At 48.4% G+C, this 17,838-nt stretch overlaps 1 protein-coding gene across 1 annotated transcript; it reads right to left on the bottom strand.

The window, feature by feature from the left end:
* Positions 1-492: 492 nt before the first annotated feature.
* On the bottom strand, positions 493-17,832 carry LOC143824485 (putative glutamate receptor). The gene is made up of 11 exons (XM_077311849.1): positions 17,684-17,832; positions 14,559-14,666; positions 10,416-10,447; positions 9,230-9,292; positions 8,648-8,827; positions 7,549-7,775; positions 6,792-6,883; positions 5,123-5,340; positions 4,473-4,698; positions 4,047-4,291; positions 493-1,800 (listed from the first exon to the last, which is right to left on the bottom strand). Exons 2-11 carry the CDS (start codon positions 14,629-14,631, stop codon positions 1,705-1,707), a joined length of 1,452 nt encoding a protein of 483 aa, XP_077167964.1. The 5' UTR covers positions 14,632-14,666; positions 17,684-17,832; the 3' UTR covers positions 493-1,704.
* Between the last annotated feature and the right edge of the window lie 6 nt (positions 17,833-17,838).

Raw genomic sequence — 17,838 nt, 5'->3', positions numbered from 1 at the left:
ATGTCCCCCGCGTCCTGTGCGCTGTTCAGGTGCTGCTCCAAAAATGTCACTTCAGACTGTTGAAACACAAGGAAGGAAGAAATGCCAGCGCTGGGAGTCAAGGGAGGCAGTTGTGAATGTCCTGCCTTGTGCAGGGGTTGGGCTAGATGACCCTTGAGATCCCTTCCAGCTCTACGTTCCTATTTAGCAGCTGTCTGCTTCTCTGTTTCAAGTGTCAGTCGCTTCTTGGTCTGCAGTTGCTTGTGCAACTAGAATCTAACTCGTAATGCTCCTCTCCCCTTGTTTTATATTCACCAACAACCCTGTGAGGTAGGTTTGGCAAACGTGCGCAACCAGGCCAATGGATTTTGTGCTGAGTCGGGGGAAATGGGCCCGGGTCTCCTCATGCAACCTTCTAATTGCACCTGGGGGCTCAGACATGCGCTGATACATTCTCTCTCCCCCCCCCCCCCCCACCCCTCTACCCATCCCAAGCAAATGTACCGGAGGCAATTCAATCACAGCTCCTTTTATTATTTAGCCATGTTTCGTGATACGCATCAAAATGCTCCAGTTTCTTTGTCCTGTTTACAAAGCAAGCTGTCCGCCCCCCCCCCCTCCTCATTCTCACTTCCCTGTAGAGTGGCGGTCTGATAGCTCTATAGGGGCAAAGAGCACACATGAAACATCTCAGTTTTGCTTGCACCTGACACGTTTGCTTCTCCCAAGCCAGTGTTTCTTACCCATGGATTCTGTCCCTCACTGAGCTGTTGCAAGTTCAGGTCACCAACCCGGCATGGTGACCTGCTTCACCCTGGGCCTGCTGTTTTTTGAACGCAGCCTGGAAAATGAACCAGCCGTTTTCCCTCTCTTATAGCAAACCAGCTTGTTACCATTTTCATCCTGGCTATATTTCATTAAGCATTTGTTTAAATGCCCTCGCTTCATGGCTAACTAGTTAATAGCCATCGCAGTGGTAATTTTTCAGGGCTGCAGACTATTCTGGGCCCCCATCAACAAAATCCTTCAACCTGTGAAAATCCTAAACACAGAGCAAGGGTTCTAATTTGCCTAAAAATCTGGTTGTTTTTTTTTAATGGTGGAGACAGGCAAGGAGCTTCACCAGTGCAGCAACCAGAGTTCGGGCCTGCAGCTGCCCAAAAATGCTACCTAGCAATCGCTCAGAGACGTCACACCCACCCACCCCACGCTTACCTGCACACTTAAGCATCTAGTCCCAGCTCCTACGGCCGGAAAGCACGTTCTTTTCTTCAAAAGAGATTTACCTGGAAGCTAAATTCTACCCTACGTGCCTGAAGATTGCCCCCTCTCGTTCACACGGCCTTGGCTGTTCGGTAAGTCAGCTGCGTTACTGGGCAGTTTGCGTAGCTTTGATTAGGTCCCCGCGTGCCTGCTGCATCATCTTCCAAAGGTTCATCGTCTTCCAAAGGTTGCCGTTTGCAGGAAAGGGTCACGTGCCCGCAAGCAGGCTTGAGAACGAGAAAGGTTAGAGACCAGAACCCCCGACCTCTTCCTTCATGTGCATCATCACAGAGGATACTTCGTAGGTCTGTTATTAAAAGGAAGCTATTCTAGATTTTTGTTTTCTTTCAGCCAATATTACCCTACAGTTAGAAGGAGCTCAAGAGAGTTCTGCTATGGAATATACAGTAGGGTCAAAAGAAGAAAGTTCATTATCGCTTGACCTGCTTCCGCCACGTCGTCTCACGGTTTGGATTTCCCTGCAGGCTCTTGCTTCTTAATTTCCCTTGGTCGGAATCGCTGGCTCAGCTCCTCGGTGAACACGGAGCAGCAAGATTTCTAATGCAAGGGGAAGAAACGGGAAAGAGATGTCGGTTTATCCCAAACCAGTGGGCCAGTTTGGGTCTTCAGTTGGAACGAGTGTGGAGTCCTATTAAAGAGCTAGTTGGATGGAGAATTGAGGCTTATCAAGAAAGTTAATGAAAAATCCAGGGCTTTGCAAGCAATGTAGGAGAGGATTAGCCTGGAAGTTTTTGTAGACCCTAAAGCTCAGGTTAGACCACCTTCCTAATGCCGCGACCCTTTAATACAGTTCCTCCTGTTGTGGTGACCCCCAACCCTAAAATTATTCAAGTGTTCTTTCACAGAAATTTAACCGAAACCGACCAATGGCGTGAAGCTCCATTGTGATTGTATGTAAATTGTTTTTTTTTCCCCCCTGGGGTTTCTCAGTTCGGTTCTGCCTCTTGTCCCACCATGTCGATCTCGCTCTTTCCCGCTGCTCCAGACAGAGGAACGTTCTCTCTCGATCTACCCTGCAAGGCTGTTGTGTGGATGGCGCCCCCTTGGCCAAGCTGCTTACCCTGCTGCAACCCCTGGGAAAGGGTCGTTCGATCCCCAAAGGGGTCCCGACCCCCAGGTTGAGAACCACTGGGGTAGACCAATCTTGTCAGATCTCTGAAGCTAAGCAGGGTCATCCCTGGTTCGTACTTGGATGGGAGACCACCAGGGTCACTACGCAGAAGGCAATGGCAAACCACCCTTGTCTGATTCTTGCCTTGAAAGCTCCATAAGTGGAGTTGCCTTAAATGAGTGGCAATTTGATGGCACTCCCCACCTCTACCACCTAACGTAAAGTGGCCACCAACACAAAAGCTATGGCATCTATCCTTGCAGACCTACATAAGAGGATAGAAGCTACCTCCAGCACCACCAAGTAAGGTAGAAAGTTTGTGCATGTGGAGAGGAGTTGTGACCTAATGTAGGTAGATTCCAGCTTGTGTTTTATTCAGTCACGGACACCTCTGCCTTTTCTGTCTGTTGTCCCTGACACAGATCTTGTCATCTCTTTTTCGTCTCTGACAACTAAGCGGTGGCTTTCTCTGTTCTGTTCCTTCTTTTTGACAAGCTCCGTCAAGCCTTGGGCGCCGTAACATCTGTTTCTTGAAGTCAGAGAGGAGGACTTCCATTTGTGAGAACGAGGGACCCGTATGATGGGGGGGAAAAGAGCTATGGATCTTTTTGCTCAAAACACTTAATTCATTAGAAGCAGCCTCGCGTAGGTGGGAGGTAACGGGCTAAGAAGAGACAGACTCACAAAAGCGAGTTAGGCTTAAGAATTCAATGAGGAAAAACTTCATTTTCCTGCTTTTTTTTTTTTAATGACAGAAGAAATGCATTCCTTAATGAGCACCTTCATGTTGAACAAAACTGGGCTGGAAGGTCAGTTCACACGACCCCGTAGCAGGGGGAGGAATGTTGTTTTTCTGGGATTGTGGCAAGATTTCAAGGCCCGCTGTGAACAAAGTCATTGTGCCTCGGTGCCGTTTACCATCAAGGCTGCAGCGTTTCAAAAGGAGCAAAGGCCCACTTGCTCAAGGGTGTGTCACTCCATCCCAGGAGCTGTCGATTAAAAGGATCGCAGGCATAAAAGGGTTCCTCTGCTTGAAACCTTAGAGCAGGGGTCCCCAACGCACGCCCATGGGAGCCATGGCACCTCCTTGCACCTTTCTTAGTGCAGGCCAAGTCGTTTTGGAAAGTGGGAGGGACTCTTAACCAGATCTTGACCGGCCAAGATCTGGTCCGCTCCGCAGATTAAATAGTACGGTTTCAGTGACAGCTGCCCCCACAAAGGTCAGTTTCCACACTTTTCCCAGTGCATTCTGAAATGCCCCCTTTCTCCATAGCTCTCGCCTCCTGCAGAAAGCTGCACCCGTCGCCCTGTGTCAGCATTCCAAAATACAAAGAAGAGTTGGGTTTTGCACCCTGCTTTTCTCCACCTGAATGAGTCTCAAAGCAGCTTACCGTTGCTTTCCCTTCCTCTCCCCACCACTGATACCCTGTGAGGTAGATGGGGTTGGCAGAGCTCTGAGAGAACTGTGACTGGCTCAAGGTCACCCAGCTGGCCTCGGTTCTCCGGATTAGAGGCTGCCACTCTTAACCACTACACCATACTGGCCCTCCTGTCTTCAGCTCATAGACTCAAAAAGGTCAGATAGAGCCTGCTTTCGAAAGGCTCTGGGGAGCCAATGCTGAGCTAGGCTCAGCCAACTCCTCAAGGGGAATGAGAAATCCAATAGACTTACCTTCTCCTGGGCAGCTGTGCGCCGGCTTTTTTTGGATAATTCAAGGACTGCAACAATCATTCCTATGGCAAGGCCCAGGGCAAGGATGAGAAAGATCCCCCCAAGGGTTTGGGGCTTTAGTGGGCTCCACTTGTGATCGTCGTGGGAGCATCTGCTCTCCCACCATTTGCTCCGCAGGTGGTCGAGGTCCCCGGCTTCTCCGAGTTTCAGGATCGCCACAGACAGCTTGTTCGTCCAGGGGGACCCTAAGTACAGAGACAATATAGTAAAGGCACTGACCCTTCCTGGAATGGATCATAGAATCATAGAGTTGGAAGGGACCTCATGGGTCATCTAGTCCAACCCCCTGCACTATGCAGGATACTCCCAACCCTATCGCTCATCCACTGTGTAACCGGCTTGAACCTTCACCGAATCACAGGTTACCTTGTGGCGTAGCGATGCCAAATCCCCGAGCCCCGAGGACCTCCGGAGACCGCACCAAGTTACAGTGCCGGGCGACAGCCAGATCTTGAGAGACGGTTTCCCCGATGAAAGCGTAATTTGAATCCAGCACGCGTTGAATGGCCTCCTGGTAGTTCTGGGCTAAAACAGTGTCCTTCTTCTTGTTCATGGACTCGTAGACCATCTGCTGAATCGGATTCTTGGAGTTCTGAAAGCAGAACAATGTCGCTTTGAGACGTGTTGGTGTAAGCCGTCCAGGCCGGGCCGGGCTGGACAGGTGTGCCCACTGGCACAGCTAAACACACTATTATAGATCAGGTGTCACAGGTAGAAGAGGTTGGGGAGGGGGGTTTGAAGGGACAGAATCAATTCTAAGATTGTACGCAGAAAGGGCATTCTGTCCTCTTGGAGGGTGGGGATGCCTCTTCGAAGATGGAGTTTAAATTTGCACACTAATAAGTTTCAGGACAATGCTGCCATGGGCGCCAAGTAGACTAAAGTACTTTTAATGCCTATTGTTATAGATATGCCAATAAATATAATAGCCTGCACACACCAATGGGAATGAGAACCATGCACGACATGCGCGCATGGAACTAGCCGCCAGAAGCAAGGATCTGCTGCCAGCCCACCTTGAAATAGAGTAGTGTCGAGGAGACCGCCATGGTCCCGAACTCCAGGTGCCTCTGCTTCACCAGGTCTTCAAAGGTCTGGATGGAGAGCTGCTCGGAGCCGGACTCCAGGACGAAGCTGAAGCCGGCAATGTAGGCGGTCAGCAGCACTATGCTGAACAGCCACCAGATGGCGGAGATTATCCGCACGGAGAGAGACTTGGGTGGAGGCACAGCACCTGTCGGGGTAATGCAGGAGGGGAATTTAACAGGCACTCTTAGACACGGAGGCTTTCTCAAAGAAGAGGACAGCAGCTGAAAGAGCCATTCTCAGCCGTTCTTTGTCTAGGGCCTTTTTGGGAGCTCTTCTCAGGCTCCAGGGCCCCCTGCAGTAGGCTGGCTACAAAAGGCCTAAGCTAAGAGCTTAACTATCCTTGATGTACCTTGTTTTTTATATATACGCGAGACAGAGCTCTAGAGCATTGGACCAAGAGAAGCATGGGCATTCTGGTTTAATTTCTCAAATGCATTCGTTCAAGCACACACAGAGGAACCGATTACATGATTCCTTTTTCTTTCCCTTGTCCAAAGTCGAACTTTCTAGCAATGAATGACGTCATGCATGACAAAAAGGGTATTACATTGGTTCTGTTACCAGGGCCCCCCATAAATACGATGGGCACCCCTTCTCCCATGTTTCAGGCTGTGGCCCCCTTCAGATGTGCAGGGGTCCCCCCAGGAGGCCATAGGACCTCCACTGAGAATGGCTGGGTGGGAGGCCACCAAGGGAGACCTCGTAAGGGGTTGCTTGCAATTTAATGGCGTTATTATTAATTGTCACATTCAGATATTTGACTGGTAGATGGCGTTCTGCAGTTTGAGATCTAGCCAAGATTTTGGGAATTGCAGGGGTATTTTCTCATGTGTTTTCCAAGCTTCTGGAACTGTGTTGCTGGTATTATTTGCTCAATGCCCAGAATATCCAGGTCTTTCATGAGACTGCTCCAAGGACAACTAGTGCAATGGCCACCATCTTCTCCAGAAGTACTCTAACTGTATTCATAGGTCATGGTATTTGGTGGTCTTCTCCTGTTCTTTTATCATCGTCTTCTTGTTAGTAACACATAATTCAGATGGTGGCTTTCATTATACAATGTGGGAGAGGGATGGTTTTGTGTTTTATATGGAATTTAAGTGGGCCACGACCCGACAACGCTTTCCACCACCAAACGGCTGGCCATCAATCCACCCTGGAGCAGCAAATTCTGTAAGTTCATTGGAAATCCAGGTGTGTGTGTGGGGGGGGGGGTCCAGCTTTTTCAGTCTCTCATGCACTTTACAAACTGCTCACAATTAATCAGATTGTTCACTGTACCTAGCCATAACGGCATGCTTAACATTTCTGAGTCTGCTTCACGTACGGCTTTACGGATTTAAAAACAAAACAAAACAAAACCCTCTTAGCTTTTTCTACAGAGTCAACATGCTGAACGAAACGAACCTTGTCATTATGTCTTTATAATCAAATGTGCAGCTAGAGGGTGATTTTGCTCTGGAAACTGTTTGTTTACAGCCCTGAATTAAAGTGGAGAAAAAGCTAAAGACAGATCTAGGTATCCTGGGTCTTGAAATGAACCATCAGACTTTTAGCAACAAAAGCAGTTGCCGGGGCTGGCCCCATGGAGCTTACCTTGTAATGCCAGCGATCCGACCCCAAACCACAGGCTGTTCAGAAAGGTAAACGGAGTTTCTTCATTTCCGTCCCATTCACAGGGGCTCACTCTGCAGAGGGAAAAGCTGCTGCATCACTTTGCTTGGAATATACTTTGGCACAACCAATTCCCAGATAAGGATCCTGCAAAATTTTACATTTTGTTCCTCCCCCTAGAGACATCAAACTTATTTTTCAAACTATTTTGAAAAAACTATTTTCGAACGGGCAGGGGTATTCCCCCCTGTATTTTAATGTTATGGGGAGAGGAAAGGGAAGGCAACTGTAAGCCGCTTTGAGACTCCTTCGAATAGAGAAAAGCGGCATATAAGAACCAACTCTTCTTCTATTTTGGTGCAAACCGCCATTAAAGAAGCAGACAGGCCTTCTTCTGCTTAGCACATAAGGCTGCCCTTTGAGAGCTGGGCAACACGGAGTGACGGCTTTTGAACCATATTTCACAAGGCAGGCTCCTTATTAAAAGGTAAAGGTAAAGGTATCCCCTGTGCAAGCACCAGGTCATGTCTGCCCCTTGGCGTGACGCCCTCCAGCGTTTTCATGGCAGACTCAATACGGGGTGGTTTGCCAGAGCCTTCCCCAGTCATTATTGGGGGGGGGGGTAACTCCTCCTCATACCTCCTGGTCCAAACTGCTCTCCCCATGACACACGGCTCTTAGCCCCTGCCCCCCGATGCCCGTCTCCAGCCTTTAGTGCCCAAAAGAAAGGGAACCGCACCTGGCGGCCAGGAACAAGCAGAGGGAGGCTACGACGTAGGCTGCCAGGATGCCGGCCCACATCTCCTTGCTGAAGGGGGCCAGGAAGTGGAAGAGGGAAGCGTCGTCCAAGGTGGTGTCCTTCTCGAGCAGAATGCCGATGCCCGTGTGCAGGAAGGGCTGGGTGAAGTCGACGGCGTCTTCCCTCGAGGACGTGATGGTCAACGGAGCCACGGCCAGATCGGCCTCCTGGCGGGGGAAGAACAGAGGCGGCTTTTGGAATACGCTTTGAGCCATGCCACTTGCTTGCCTAGCGCATGTCCTGCCCGTTCCTCTGCCTCCACTCCTGGTCGAAAGGTTCGCAGTTGCCCATTGCAAAGCCATGACGTCAAGAAGCACCCAAGGAGAGTCAAGGTCCAGGACAGCCAAATGGTGGCCAGTGGACAACATCTAGGGATGCCAGACTTCAGGTGGGGCCTGGGGATCCCCTGGAATTACAGCTCATCTGCAGACTACAGAGATCAGTTCCCCGGGAGAAGATGAATGCTTGAAGGGAGGACTCTCTGGCATTGTATGCCACTCAGGCCTCTGTCCTCCCCAGGCTCCTTCCCCAAATCTCTAGGTCTTTCCCAAGCTGGATCTGGCAACCCTACCACCCATTTCCCGCTGGTGGTCAGGGTCCACAACCTGATATTAATACTCTGACCAGGGAAAACAAGCCAAGGGTCAAGGTGGTCTACCTTTCCTGCCTCTGTAACATCCTCTGCTAAAGTTTTATTCAGAGCCAGTGCTTTTGTAGCCGTGGGGAAGACTGCAGTCCAGGTTGCCAGCCTCCAGGCAGATCCTAGAGATCTTGGTGACCAGCAACTGATCTTCAGGATAAACGAGCCGCTGCCAGCACAAGCTCATGCAGATTGTTGTCCATGGACATCTGGAATGTTGGCCATCCCTACTTCTATGGATTATGCTGGAATTCCCAATGCGTCAGTAATAAGACTAGCTAATTTGGAACTCCCCACAAGCAAGGAAGGAGCCGCATAAGAAACATCTCTATAGGTAACAGCCCTACAGGTAAATGCACGTTTGATAATTTGAGGAACCATGTTCAGGAGACATCTCACCTTCCTCACAATCTCGCCAATCATCCCGGTCCAGCTCCCGTTGGGGCTCAACGTGCCGTATTTCCCATCCTTCACGACGCCCACCTTGTACCTGAAGTGAAGCATTTCAGACAGCTTCTCCAGAAGGTCAATGCAGTAGCCCTCCAGTTCGGTGTCCCTGGCCATCACGTAGGGGTCTTCCTACAGAGAAGGCAATGGGAATAAGCCAAAAGGGCAAGTTCTTGACTACGCATTCTCCTACAAGGTTGCCTTGCATGGAGTCAGATCTTTCTCCCGTCTTGCTCAGTATATTTATTTACTTATTTAAAACATTAATTAGCTGCCTTTCCTCTTTACAGAGCTCAAGGTGGCTTAGAATATCCATAAAATACATTACATAAAAATATTTCGTACCCCCAATGCAGTCCTAAATCAATTCTCAGGGGCCTCCTGAAGATCCAAATCGAGGAGGCCAGGCACCCCTTTCTGGGGAGGTTGTCCCATAATTGTGGGGCTGCCACCGAAAAGGCCCTTTCCCTCGTGGCCGTCATTAACACCCCCGCTGATTAATTTTATGAGCCAAGAGGTCCTGAATGGCCTTACCAAGATGGTTGTGACGTACAGCATCGGCAAGTCTTTCCCGCCTGCTCGAACAGAATCGGTGTCCTGTGGGGTCACAAAATGGCCAAAGGATAACATGACGCATCTTTCTTACTCAGCACAGTCCAGGGGAGTCAGATTTTTCTTCTTCCCCAGCCCTCAATACCTTCCTCCTTGGCTCATCCTTGTTCCTCTAATTCAGGGGGAGTCAAACTGCTGCCCTCCAGATGCCCATGGACTACAATTCCCACGAGCCCCTGCCAGCAAATGCTAATTAAATGTGATCGTTTCAGCTTAACTCACGTTGCCAACACAAACCCCACCGATGGAAAGTTCTTTTAGAAATCACATCGGCCCTTCTTCTGGCATCCAGGTTCTCTCGAAATGATCCATTTGTGCGGCAAAAGAGAAACAGCTGGATACCAATTAAGGCCTCATTAAGGGGGAGATTTCAGGAGGTTCGGAAGGAAGCCAGAGGAGAGGGGGAGAGAGAGTAAGAGGGGGAGACAGCGAGAGACCTTCTCTGTATCACCTCTGAAAGGGCACCGTGAAGCATAAATAGCATATCTCAGTGGGTTTTAAAATTCTCTCTCTCTCTCTCTCTCACACACACACACACACACACACACACACACACACAGACCACTGTTCCAAAGTGCCAGCTGAATGTGATCCATTTTGCGGTGTCATCTTTTACAGGGATGAACAAATATTCCCCGTTTTATTCCTTTTAAAATATTCATTCATGCTTTACCCGTTTCCTGCTGTTTCTTTGAAGAGGCACTTCTGTTGTATGTGCGCATATGATACATTTACGTGCATTTTGATGTGGGTTTTTATGCAAAGGACATGACTTATACATGCATGGGAGAATGCTGACTGAGTGTGGCCCAAAGAACTTCCCCACAGGCATGCTTTTTGTGGGGTGAGGAAACATGAGCGTAAGAACACTAGAGCCAATTGGTCCAAGTCGTCCAGCATCCTGTCTGCAAAAGCAAAAAGCAGCGCAAAGTGCTCTCTCTGTTATTTCACCCTCCGCACCCATAGTTATTTTGGCTTTCCTTGTTCTGGTTATTGCTGTGTCCAACTTTTTCCCCCACTCCTGTGTTGGCTCATCAAAAATGCAACCAAACCAAAAGTACTTGTAACTCCAGAGTCATTGAATGCACAAGAAGAGATGGCTCCATACCTTGCTAATAGAATCTCCATTTTCTGTAGCATCTGTAAACAGAAACATTGGTGCATTATTAAGACTTTGCAAACTCTGTTGTGTGATCAATTTTTCTGCCATCCCCAGGTTTTGTGGCATGGTCTAGGACTCAGATCTGGAAGACCAGCTTTTAATCCACACTTTGTCATGGATGCTCATTGGGCGGCCAGCCACTTTTTCTCTCCCCACAGCCTACCACACAGGGTTGCTGTGAGGATAAATATAGAGGAGGAGAGAATAACATGGTAAGGTACTTTAGATCTCCATTGAAGAGAATAGATGCCTAAATAGATACATAAAAAAAAGATGCACACATACATAATTGTCTATCTATTATGGGGTGAAAATCCTTATAATCCTTCCTGTAGAAAGCTGATCTGGTCACAGGCTTAGTAACATCCAGACTGGACCACTGCAATGGGCACAGTGTGGGGCAGCCCTTGAAGACTGTTCAGAAATGTCAGCTGCGACAAGACTAAGCAGCCTCACAATTGACACATTCAGGAAGTTCTGCTACAGGCTTCCACGTTGGTTTCCAGATTCAAATAAAAGTGCTGTTTTTTGGCCTATAAAACTGTAAACGCTTTGGAGCCTGAAGGATTTCTTCCTCCTGCATCCACCAGCTAGCTCAGGCTCCTTGCTGTGTGAACCTGCCTTGCCTGAGGCAAAATTGTCTTAGTCTTCTGGGCTCCCCTTTTCTCCAGCTGCCCCCCAGTTTACGGCACTACCTCCCCTGGGAGCTGAATCTGGCATCTCTTCTTGAGTCCCAAATGAAAGAACCAAAAAAATATTTCTGCTCCAGCAGATACTTGGACGGATTGATTGATGACCGTTGAGGTCAGGTTCTACTTCTTTTTGTTGTGTGGTTTCATTGTGGCATCCGTGATTATTTTAATATTTTACAATAACTAAGAGCAACCTGGGGGGAGGTCCAAACTAAATCAAATAGTCTTCTGTCCCTACCCTCTCTCCTGAAGTTGGGGCAAATCTTTGGGCTGCATACCGCAGCCTCTATTCCTGCTTTGTTGAGGGGGTGGGTAGGTTTGTGTGTGTTAAGCAAAATCCAAATATCAGCTTGCTTAGTGGAAGCCATGAGGAGGAAATTCCAGGTTCTTGGCTGACAGAACTCTCCCTCTCTCTCTCTCTTTCTCTCTCTCTCTTTATACTGTTTATATATATAAAAAAAAAGGTTCATCAATTTTGCCTCTTCTGTCTCAGGCTAAACTCTATATTATCCCTCAACAAAAGGGGCTTTTACCCTCTCCACGGCAGCTCTCCCTGGGAGCTGGAGGACGTCTCAAAAGAACCCTCTTGTTCCCTTTCAATGTCTCCTCATTTGAGCCAGTGGGAGTTCCTTCGGCCTCCTTTTTAAAGACCTGTGCAGGATCCTTGGAAAGGAACAAGTGGCCTTATTGAAGACTTGGAAACCCCCTGCTGTGGAGCACAGGACGGGGACTGCTCAAAGGGCCATTGTGAGAGATGCCTCCAAACTTCAAAAAAAAAAGAGCCACACAACCACCCAACTCTCCTGAAAGGGGCCGTAAATAATCGAGCGGTAGCCGTAGCCCGAAGTTCGCGGCGGCGACATTTGTACGGCGCCAAAATCCGACGCTGATCTTTTTTGTTCGAGCCCCCGAAACAAGTCCCTGAAGAAAGAGGCCACGAGGGGTGATAACAACCATGGATGGTTCGGCGTCTGAGGCTGAAAGCCCAAACAGGCCGCAAGGCCTGAGGTTGGGAAAGACATCCCATAAATTGGCCGGTCTGTGTCACAGTCGCCGGTCGGGTGCTTTGGGGAGATTCCCGACAAGTCATTGGTTTGAGAGAGAGGTGGAGAAAAACTCAAGGGGATTATTTGCTCCTCACAAAGCTCCTTGCGTTTGCCCCTAATAATTGTATGCGTACGGCCACTCTCTCCTAGTCTAGTGGCATCTTAGAAACCAGCAAGGCTTTCCCAGCATTAAGCTTTCAAGAAGCAAAGAGCAGCTTTGAGCCTCAAAGGTTTATACCCTGAAACTCTTGTCTGTCTCTGAGTGCCGCTTCCCTTGACTCTTTTACTGCAGGCCAGCACAACTGCCGTATGAAACTAGCCCCTGTAAGAATAAAGAGTCCAACCAAGATTGATTCAAGGTGGGAGCATTCGAGTGCATGCATAGAGTGCTTGCACTCGAAAGTTCACGGCTTGAATAAATCTTTGTTGGTCTTAAAGGTGCTACTGGACTCTATTTTTGTTGAGCTGCTTCAGACCAACACAGGAGGAAATAAGAGGCTAATAGGAACTTTTCTTCACAAAGGCTGGCTTGACATCCCACTGACAAAGAACCATTTGACGAGCTTAAAAGAATTCAGATGTTCTCGTATTCCCCCTCCATATCATTCTGTGTTTACAGCATTCTGTGTTTACCCCATTTTTTAACTACCCAAAGGAGTCTCAAAGCAGCTTACAATCGCCTTCCCTTCCTCTCCCCGCAACAGACACCCTGCGAGGGAGGTGGGGCTGAGAGAGAAGTGTGACTGGCTCAAGGTTACCCAACAGGTTTCATGTAAGGTTAGTGGGGCTGAGAGAGCTCTGAGAGAACTGGGACTGGCCCATGTGGAGAAGGAATGGAAAAGCTGCCATTTATCAATGAGTCCCTGAAAATGACAAACTTTCATATAGCGTTGGCTGCTCTGGCTTGGGAAATACCTGGGACTTTGGGGGTGGAGCCAGGAGTGGGCGGGGTTTGGGGCAGGGAGGGGCCTCTGTGTGTATAATGCTATGGAGCCCCCCCTCCAAAGCAGCCATTTTCTCCAGGGGAACTGATCTCTGTCACCTGGAAATGAGCTGAAAAACAAGGGGGATCTCCAGGCCCCACCTGGAGGCTGGCACCCCTACTTGTACACAACATGAGACAGGCTAGGTGAGAATCTTTTCTCACTGTGTGTGCTGACTTTCAGTTGGAGAGCCTTTTTGCAAGAAGAAATATTAAAACGTGACTTTTTGTCCACCGCCTGAAGCAGTACAGCCCGTTCTGCTGCCTCAGACTTGTCCAACCCCGTTCGGGAGCATAACTAGGCCTAAGTTTAAAGAACCTGTGCAGCCAGTGATAAGATTAGCCCCTCCGACGCCTCCCTGAGGAAAGTTGAGCCGCCCAAGGAATCTGAGCACAACAACGCCGTAAGGTTGCAAAGAGATCTCTTTGGATCACAACTGATCGCTAGATAATCAGAAATCCGTTTCCCTGGAGGAAATGGCTGCTTTGGAAGGTGATCCCCCTTAGGTCCCTCCCCAAATCCTGCCCTCTGGAGCCCCTTCCCCCAAATTCCCAGGTGTTTCCCAGTTAGGAGTTGGGAATGGTCAAGGGAACCCATAGGCTTTGAGGACCTCTCTAGTGTCACTCTACCCACCTTTGACACCGTTATATACATGTCCCATGTCTTAAAGCAGGGGTAGTCAAACTGCGGCCCTCCAGATGTTCATGGACTACCATTCCCATGAGCCCCTGCCAGCATTCGCTGGCAGGGGCTCATGGGAATGGTAGTCCATGGACATCTGGAGGGCCGCAGTTTGACTACCCCTGTCCGCAGTTTGACTACATCGGAGAGGTACTCAGTAACCACCAAGGGAACAAACCTTGGATTCCTCCGTCCACAACATGGAAATCTGCCAACATTCCTTTTCTTGGGCAGGGAAACTTGGCAATGGCCACCAACCCCAACAGCCAGCCTCATTGTTTCCTGATCTTAGAACAGCCGTGGCCTCTGGGGTGAGGGAGGAAAGGAACAGAGGGAGGGTGGGGGGCTTCTCCATGGGGGAAATCACATGTCAAGCTCCAAGAGCCCCACAAGAACAAAGCCACCTTTAACTTCTGGGGGGCAACAGGAGCTATGTTGGACCAGACTGATCTTAAGGCTGAGTGCCCAATTTTGTGCCTGGTTTTCAAACTTCAAAACCTGGCAGATCATTTAAAAAAAAATAAAAACAGCAGTGCAAATCGGCACCCACAGAAATCTTTTCAGGATCTTTGTTTGCTAAGTTCTGAAGAAAATCTCTGGATTTCTTTTCTTTTTTTAAGAAATTTGATCTCGATTCTGCACAGCATCCTTGCAGACCCCTTCAAAGGAGGCCTACCATCATCTCACCTGCTTGGTTAGGTTCATCAAGCAAAAACAGAGCTGCACCCAGACAAATGGCAACCCAGAGAGATTTGTCCATTGATCCACGGATTGCTGCTCCTAAGAAGAAAGCCCCTGTGGGAGAAAAGGCAGATGAAGTTCTATGTTGAAGTAGATCACAGGGTTTCAATCCCTGTGCCATTTTTAAATTCTGGGGAGAGGAAAATGAAAGTTGAATGCGGGAACTGGCACCCTGAAAAGCTAGCACACCAAAAAAACCCTAATGTGTTCCTTGACATATTAGATTTCTGCATGCAGGGAGCTTACTTTTTTCAAGCACAAAGAGACATATTAGATTTCTGCATGCAGGGAGCTTGCTTTTTTCAAGCATAAAGAGACATATTAGATTCCTGCATGCAGGGAGCTTGCTTTTTTTAAGTATAAAGAGACATATTAGATTCCTGCATGCAGGGAGCTTGCTTTTTTTAAGTATAAAGAGACATATTAGATTTCTGCATGCAGGGAGCTTGCTTTTTTTCAAGTATAGACATATACCCCCCCCCACCCACACACACACACAAACACACACACTTGGGACCTGAACTCAGGAGGGGGATGATGTGCTTCCAAAATGCTAACTTGCACACAAACTTTAAGGGTCATTTTCAAACTGGGGTGAAGGAGACACCGATCAGGACTCTGATGGGAGTAAGGAGTTAGAAACAAGACAGGCAGAGGTTGGTTCAAAAGGGGAAATTTCTTCCTTGGGTCCTAGTAACATGCGGGTTAAGCATATATTTAAACCCGAAAACCAAGCTAACAAGCATCCATTAAAATGAATGGGAACCCCCCCCCCTAGAAATCTAAAAAGGCAAAATAGTTACAACTTGTAGCAAACTTGCAAATGCTTCCTTCCGGTGCCAGATAAGAGGCAAAGATTCTTCTCCTTAGCAGAGCCAGTTTACTTCTCTTGTTCCCTTGTGATGATTATATCCTGCCCTGTTCTACTTCTCTCAAAATTCTGATGTAAACGGGGCATTTCTCACTCTAGCTTCATCACTTGCTGCAGTTTTTTGGCTCACTTGTGTCCCCTTTTCCCCATCCCAGATAAGCAACTGGGCATTGATAAAACACTGCAAAAGAATAGGTTTTCCTGTGATTTTGTACATAGGATCGCATCAGGATTCTTTTTGTGTGTGTTTTACCGATGCTTTGATACGTTCCCGCAGGCTGGAGAAACACCACATAAAACAAATCTTCATGCGTCAGAACATTTACTCGGATCACTTTTCTTGCAGTGTACGTGCACACCTGCATTTCAGAAAGGCCTTGACGTGCTAGATTTCTTCTTGCAGTTTCAGAGGTTCTTGAGCACAGCCTGAATGCACAGGCTGTAGTTATATAAGCAAGTATTAACCTGGAGGGGAGGACTCCCTGAAATTCTTTGTACACTGCCTTGAATTCCATCAGAAAGGTGGGATAGAAATGCAATAGACTGACGTTTTCTGCAGTTAGGAAACTACCCTGCTCGACTTAAATCAGTTTCCTGAGGTGCTAGCTTTCTAGTTGTAGGGGTTTATCTCAGGATCAGAGGCAGGGCTAGGTTATAGTGTGAAGGGACCAGATCCACAAACCTGGCAGAAGCAAACACTGCTCAATGCCTCACATATCTAAGTCACCTGGGATTTCATGACGATACCACATGTTGTGTTGAAAAGCACTAGGCAGGTTTGAAAAATCAATGTGGAAAAAAAAAAATCTGTAATGGAAGAAAGTTGGGAGAGAAACAAAGAGGGCAAGCAAGAAAACGAATTCGGCAAACTGCACTCATGCACCACAGTTAATAAAATTCAGAAGTGGAAAAGTGTGAGGCTCTATGCATGGGTGCACATTAAATGCCATTGGTTCGCTTCTGGCATACGACCCTATGAACGAACAACCCCCAAAAGATCCTATTGCTAACAGCCTTGCTCAGGTCTTGCGGACCGAGGGCTGTGGGGCTTCCTCGTTTGGGTCAATCCATCTCGTCTGGGCTCTTCCTCTTTTCCTGCTGCCCTCCACTTTTCCTAATATGGTTCTCGTTTCCAGTGATCCTTGTCTTCCCATCATGTGCGAAGGCTCCGTTTCCTAATTTCAGTTTCAAGGGTGAGTTCAGGCTGGGTCCCTTTTGCATCCATTACTCTTGGAACTGTCCCCCTGTCATTCAAAACCTGGGAAGGAGCTTTCAGAGAGGGAGAATTCTGGAAAAGCCCCTCTCGTCAGGAACTGGACAAAATGTTCTGGCCGCTGTCCCGGGTTGGTACAACCCAATCCATCACCTGAAAAAGCACTTAAAAAAAAAAGCCCTTTAGGACTTAGCAGAGTCTAGGGCAGGGGTAGTCAAACTGCGGCCCTCCAGATGTCCATGGACTACAATTCCCAGGAGCCCCTGCCAGCATTCGCTGGCAGGGGCTCCTGGGAATTGTAGTCCATGGACATCTGGAGGGCCGCAGTTTGACTACCCCTGGTCTAGGGGCATGTGGATCCACCCAGAGAACATTTACGCGCCCCATCAAAACTCCTCCAGCCTTTCTTAAAACTCTGTAGAGATTCCGCCTAGGTAGAAACTTTGACATTTGGCAAATGGGGTGGAAACCGTTACACCCTAACCTGACACCCAGAAAAGAGTTTAGGGGATTTTGCAAGTGCACAGGTGTCCAGAGGCATATCAGTGTGCCTCTGGGATGGGTCAGAGTCCAACACAAATTCCAGCATCTGTGCCCCACGACTGAGCATACATGTAAATCTCCTTCCATGCCACAGTTCGGAAGAAATGCTTCAAACAGGAGTTTACCCCTTTGTGAGGGAAAGTAGCCATTTAGATACACCAGGCAAGGGTAAACAACCTCTGGACACCTCAAAAACCCCAAGCGACCACTGTAAATCACTTTTCATCCCCCCCCCCAACCCCACAGTAACAGACTTTCTTGCTTTGGTTGGGAGAAGAGGGTTTTTTGCTTCTGCTACGTTCACAGCAAAATTTTTAATTTCTAAATGGGGCCGTAGCCAGAAAGACAAGGAGTTTTTGGACGGGGCAAGAAACCACAGCATCATTTGGGAATGAAAGGGAGGGAAAGGAGGGGGGGGAACAGACTACAGAGAATCCCACTTACCCCTGGATCTGGCTGGACAGCTCCCCGGTAGCAGCTGAAGTGACAGCAAGTAACACGAACTGCCCAGCAAGTAGCTTCTGGAGGGATGATCAGATTCATCAAATGCACACACACTCCCCCTTGCTCAATTTGGACTTGGAGAAGAGGGCGGAGCC

Source organism: Paroedura picta, chromosome 15 (genome assembly GCF_049243985.1).
Source record: "Paroedura picta isolate Pp20150507F chromosome 15, Ppicta_v3.0, whole genome shotgun sequence".
Lineage (NCBI taxonomy): Eukaryota > Metazoa > Chordata > Lepidosauria > Squamata > Gekkonidae > Paroedura > Paroedura picta.
The sequence above is the reverse complement of the archived record's forward strand: the minus strand, read 5'-3'. Positions and strand labels throughout refer to the sequence as shown.

Excerpts from the sequence above, each read along its gene's own strand:
- LOC143824485 (XM_077311849.1), bottom strand. The coding sequence starts at position 14,631 with ATGGACAAATCTCTCTGGGTTGCCATTTGTCTGGGTGCAGCTCTGTTT. Across the intron at positions 10,448-14,558 it reads TGATGAACCTAACCAAGCAG|ATGCTACAGAAAATGGAGAT; the intron begins GTGAGATGATGG and ends TTCTGTTTACAG. Across the intron at positions 5,341-6,791 it reads CGGATCGCTGGCATTACAAG|GTGCTGTGCCTCCACCCAAG; the intron begins GTAAGCTCCATG and ends TTACCCCGACAG.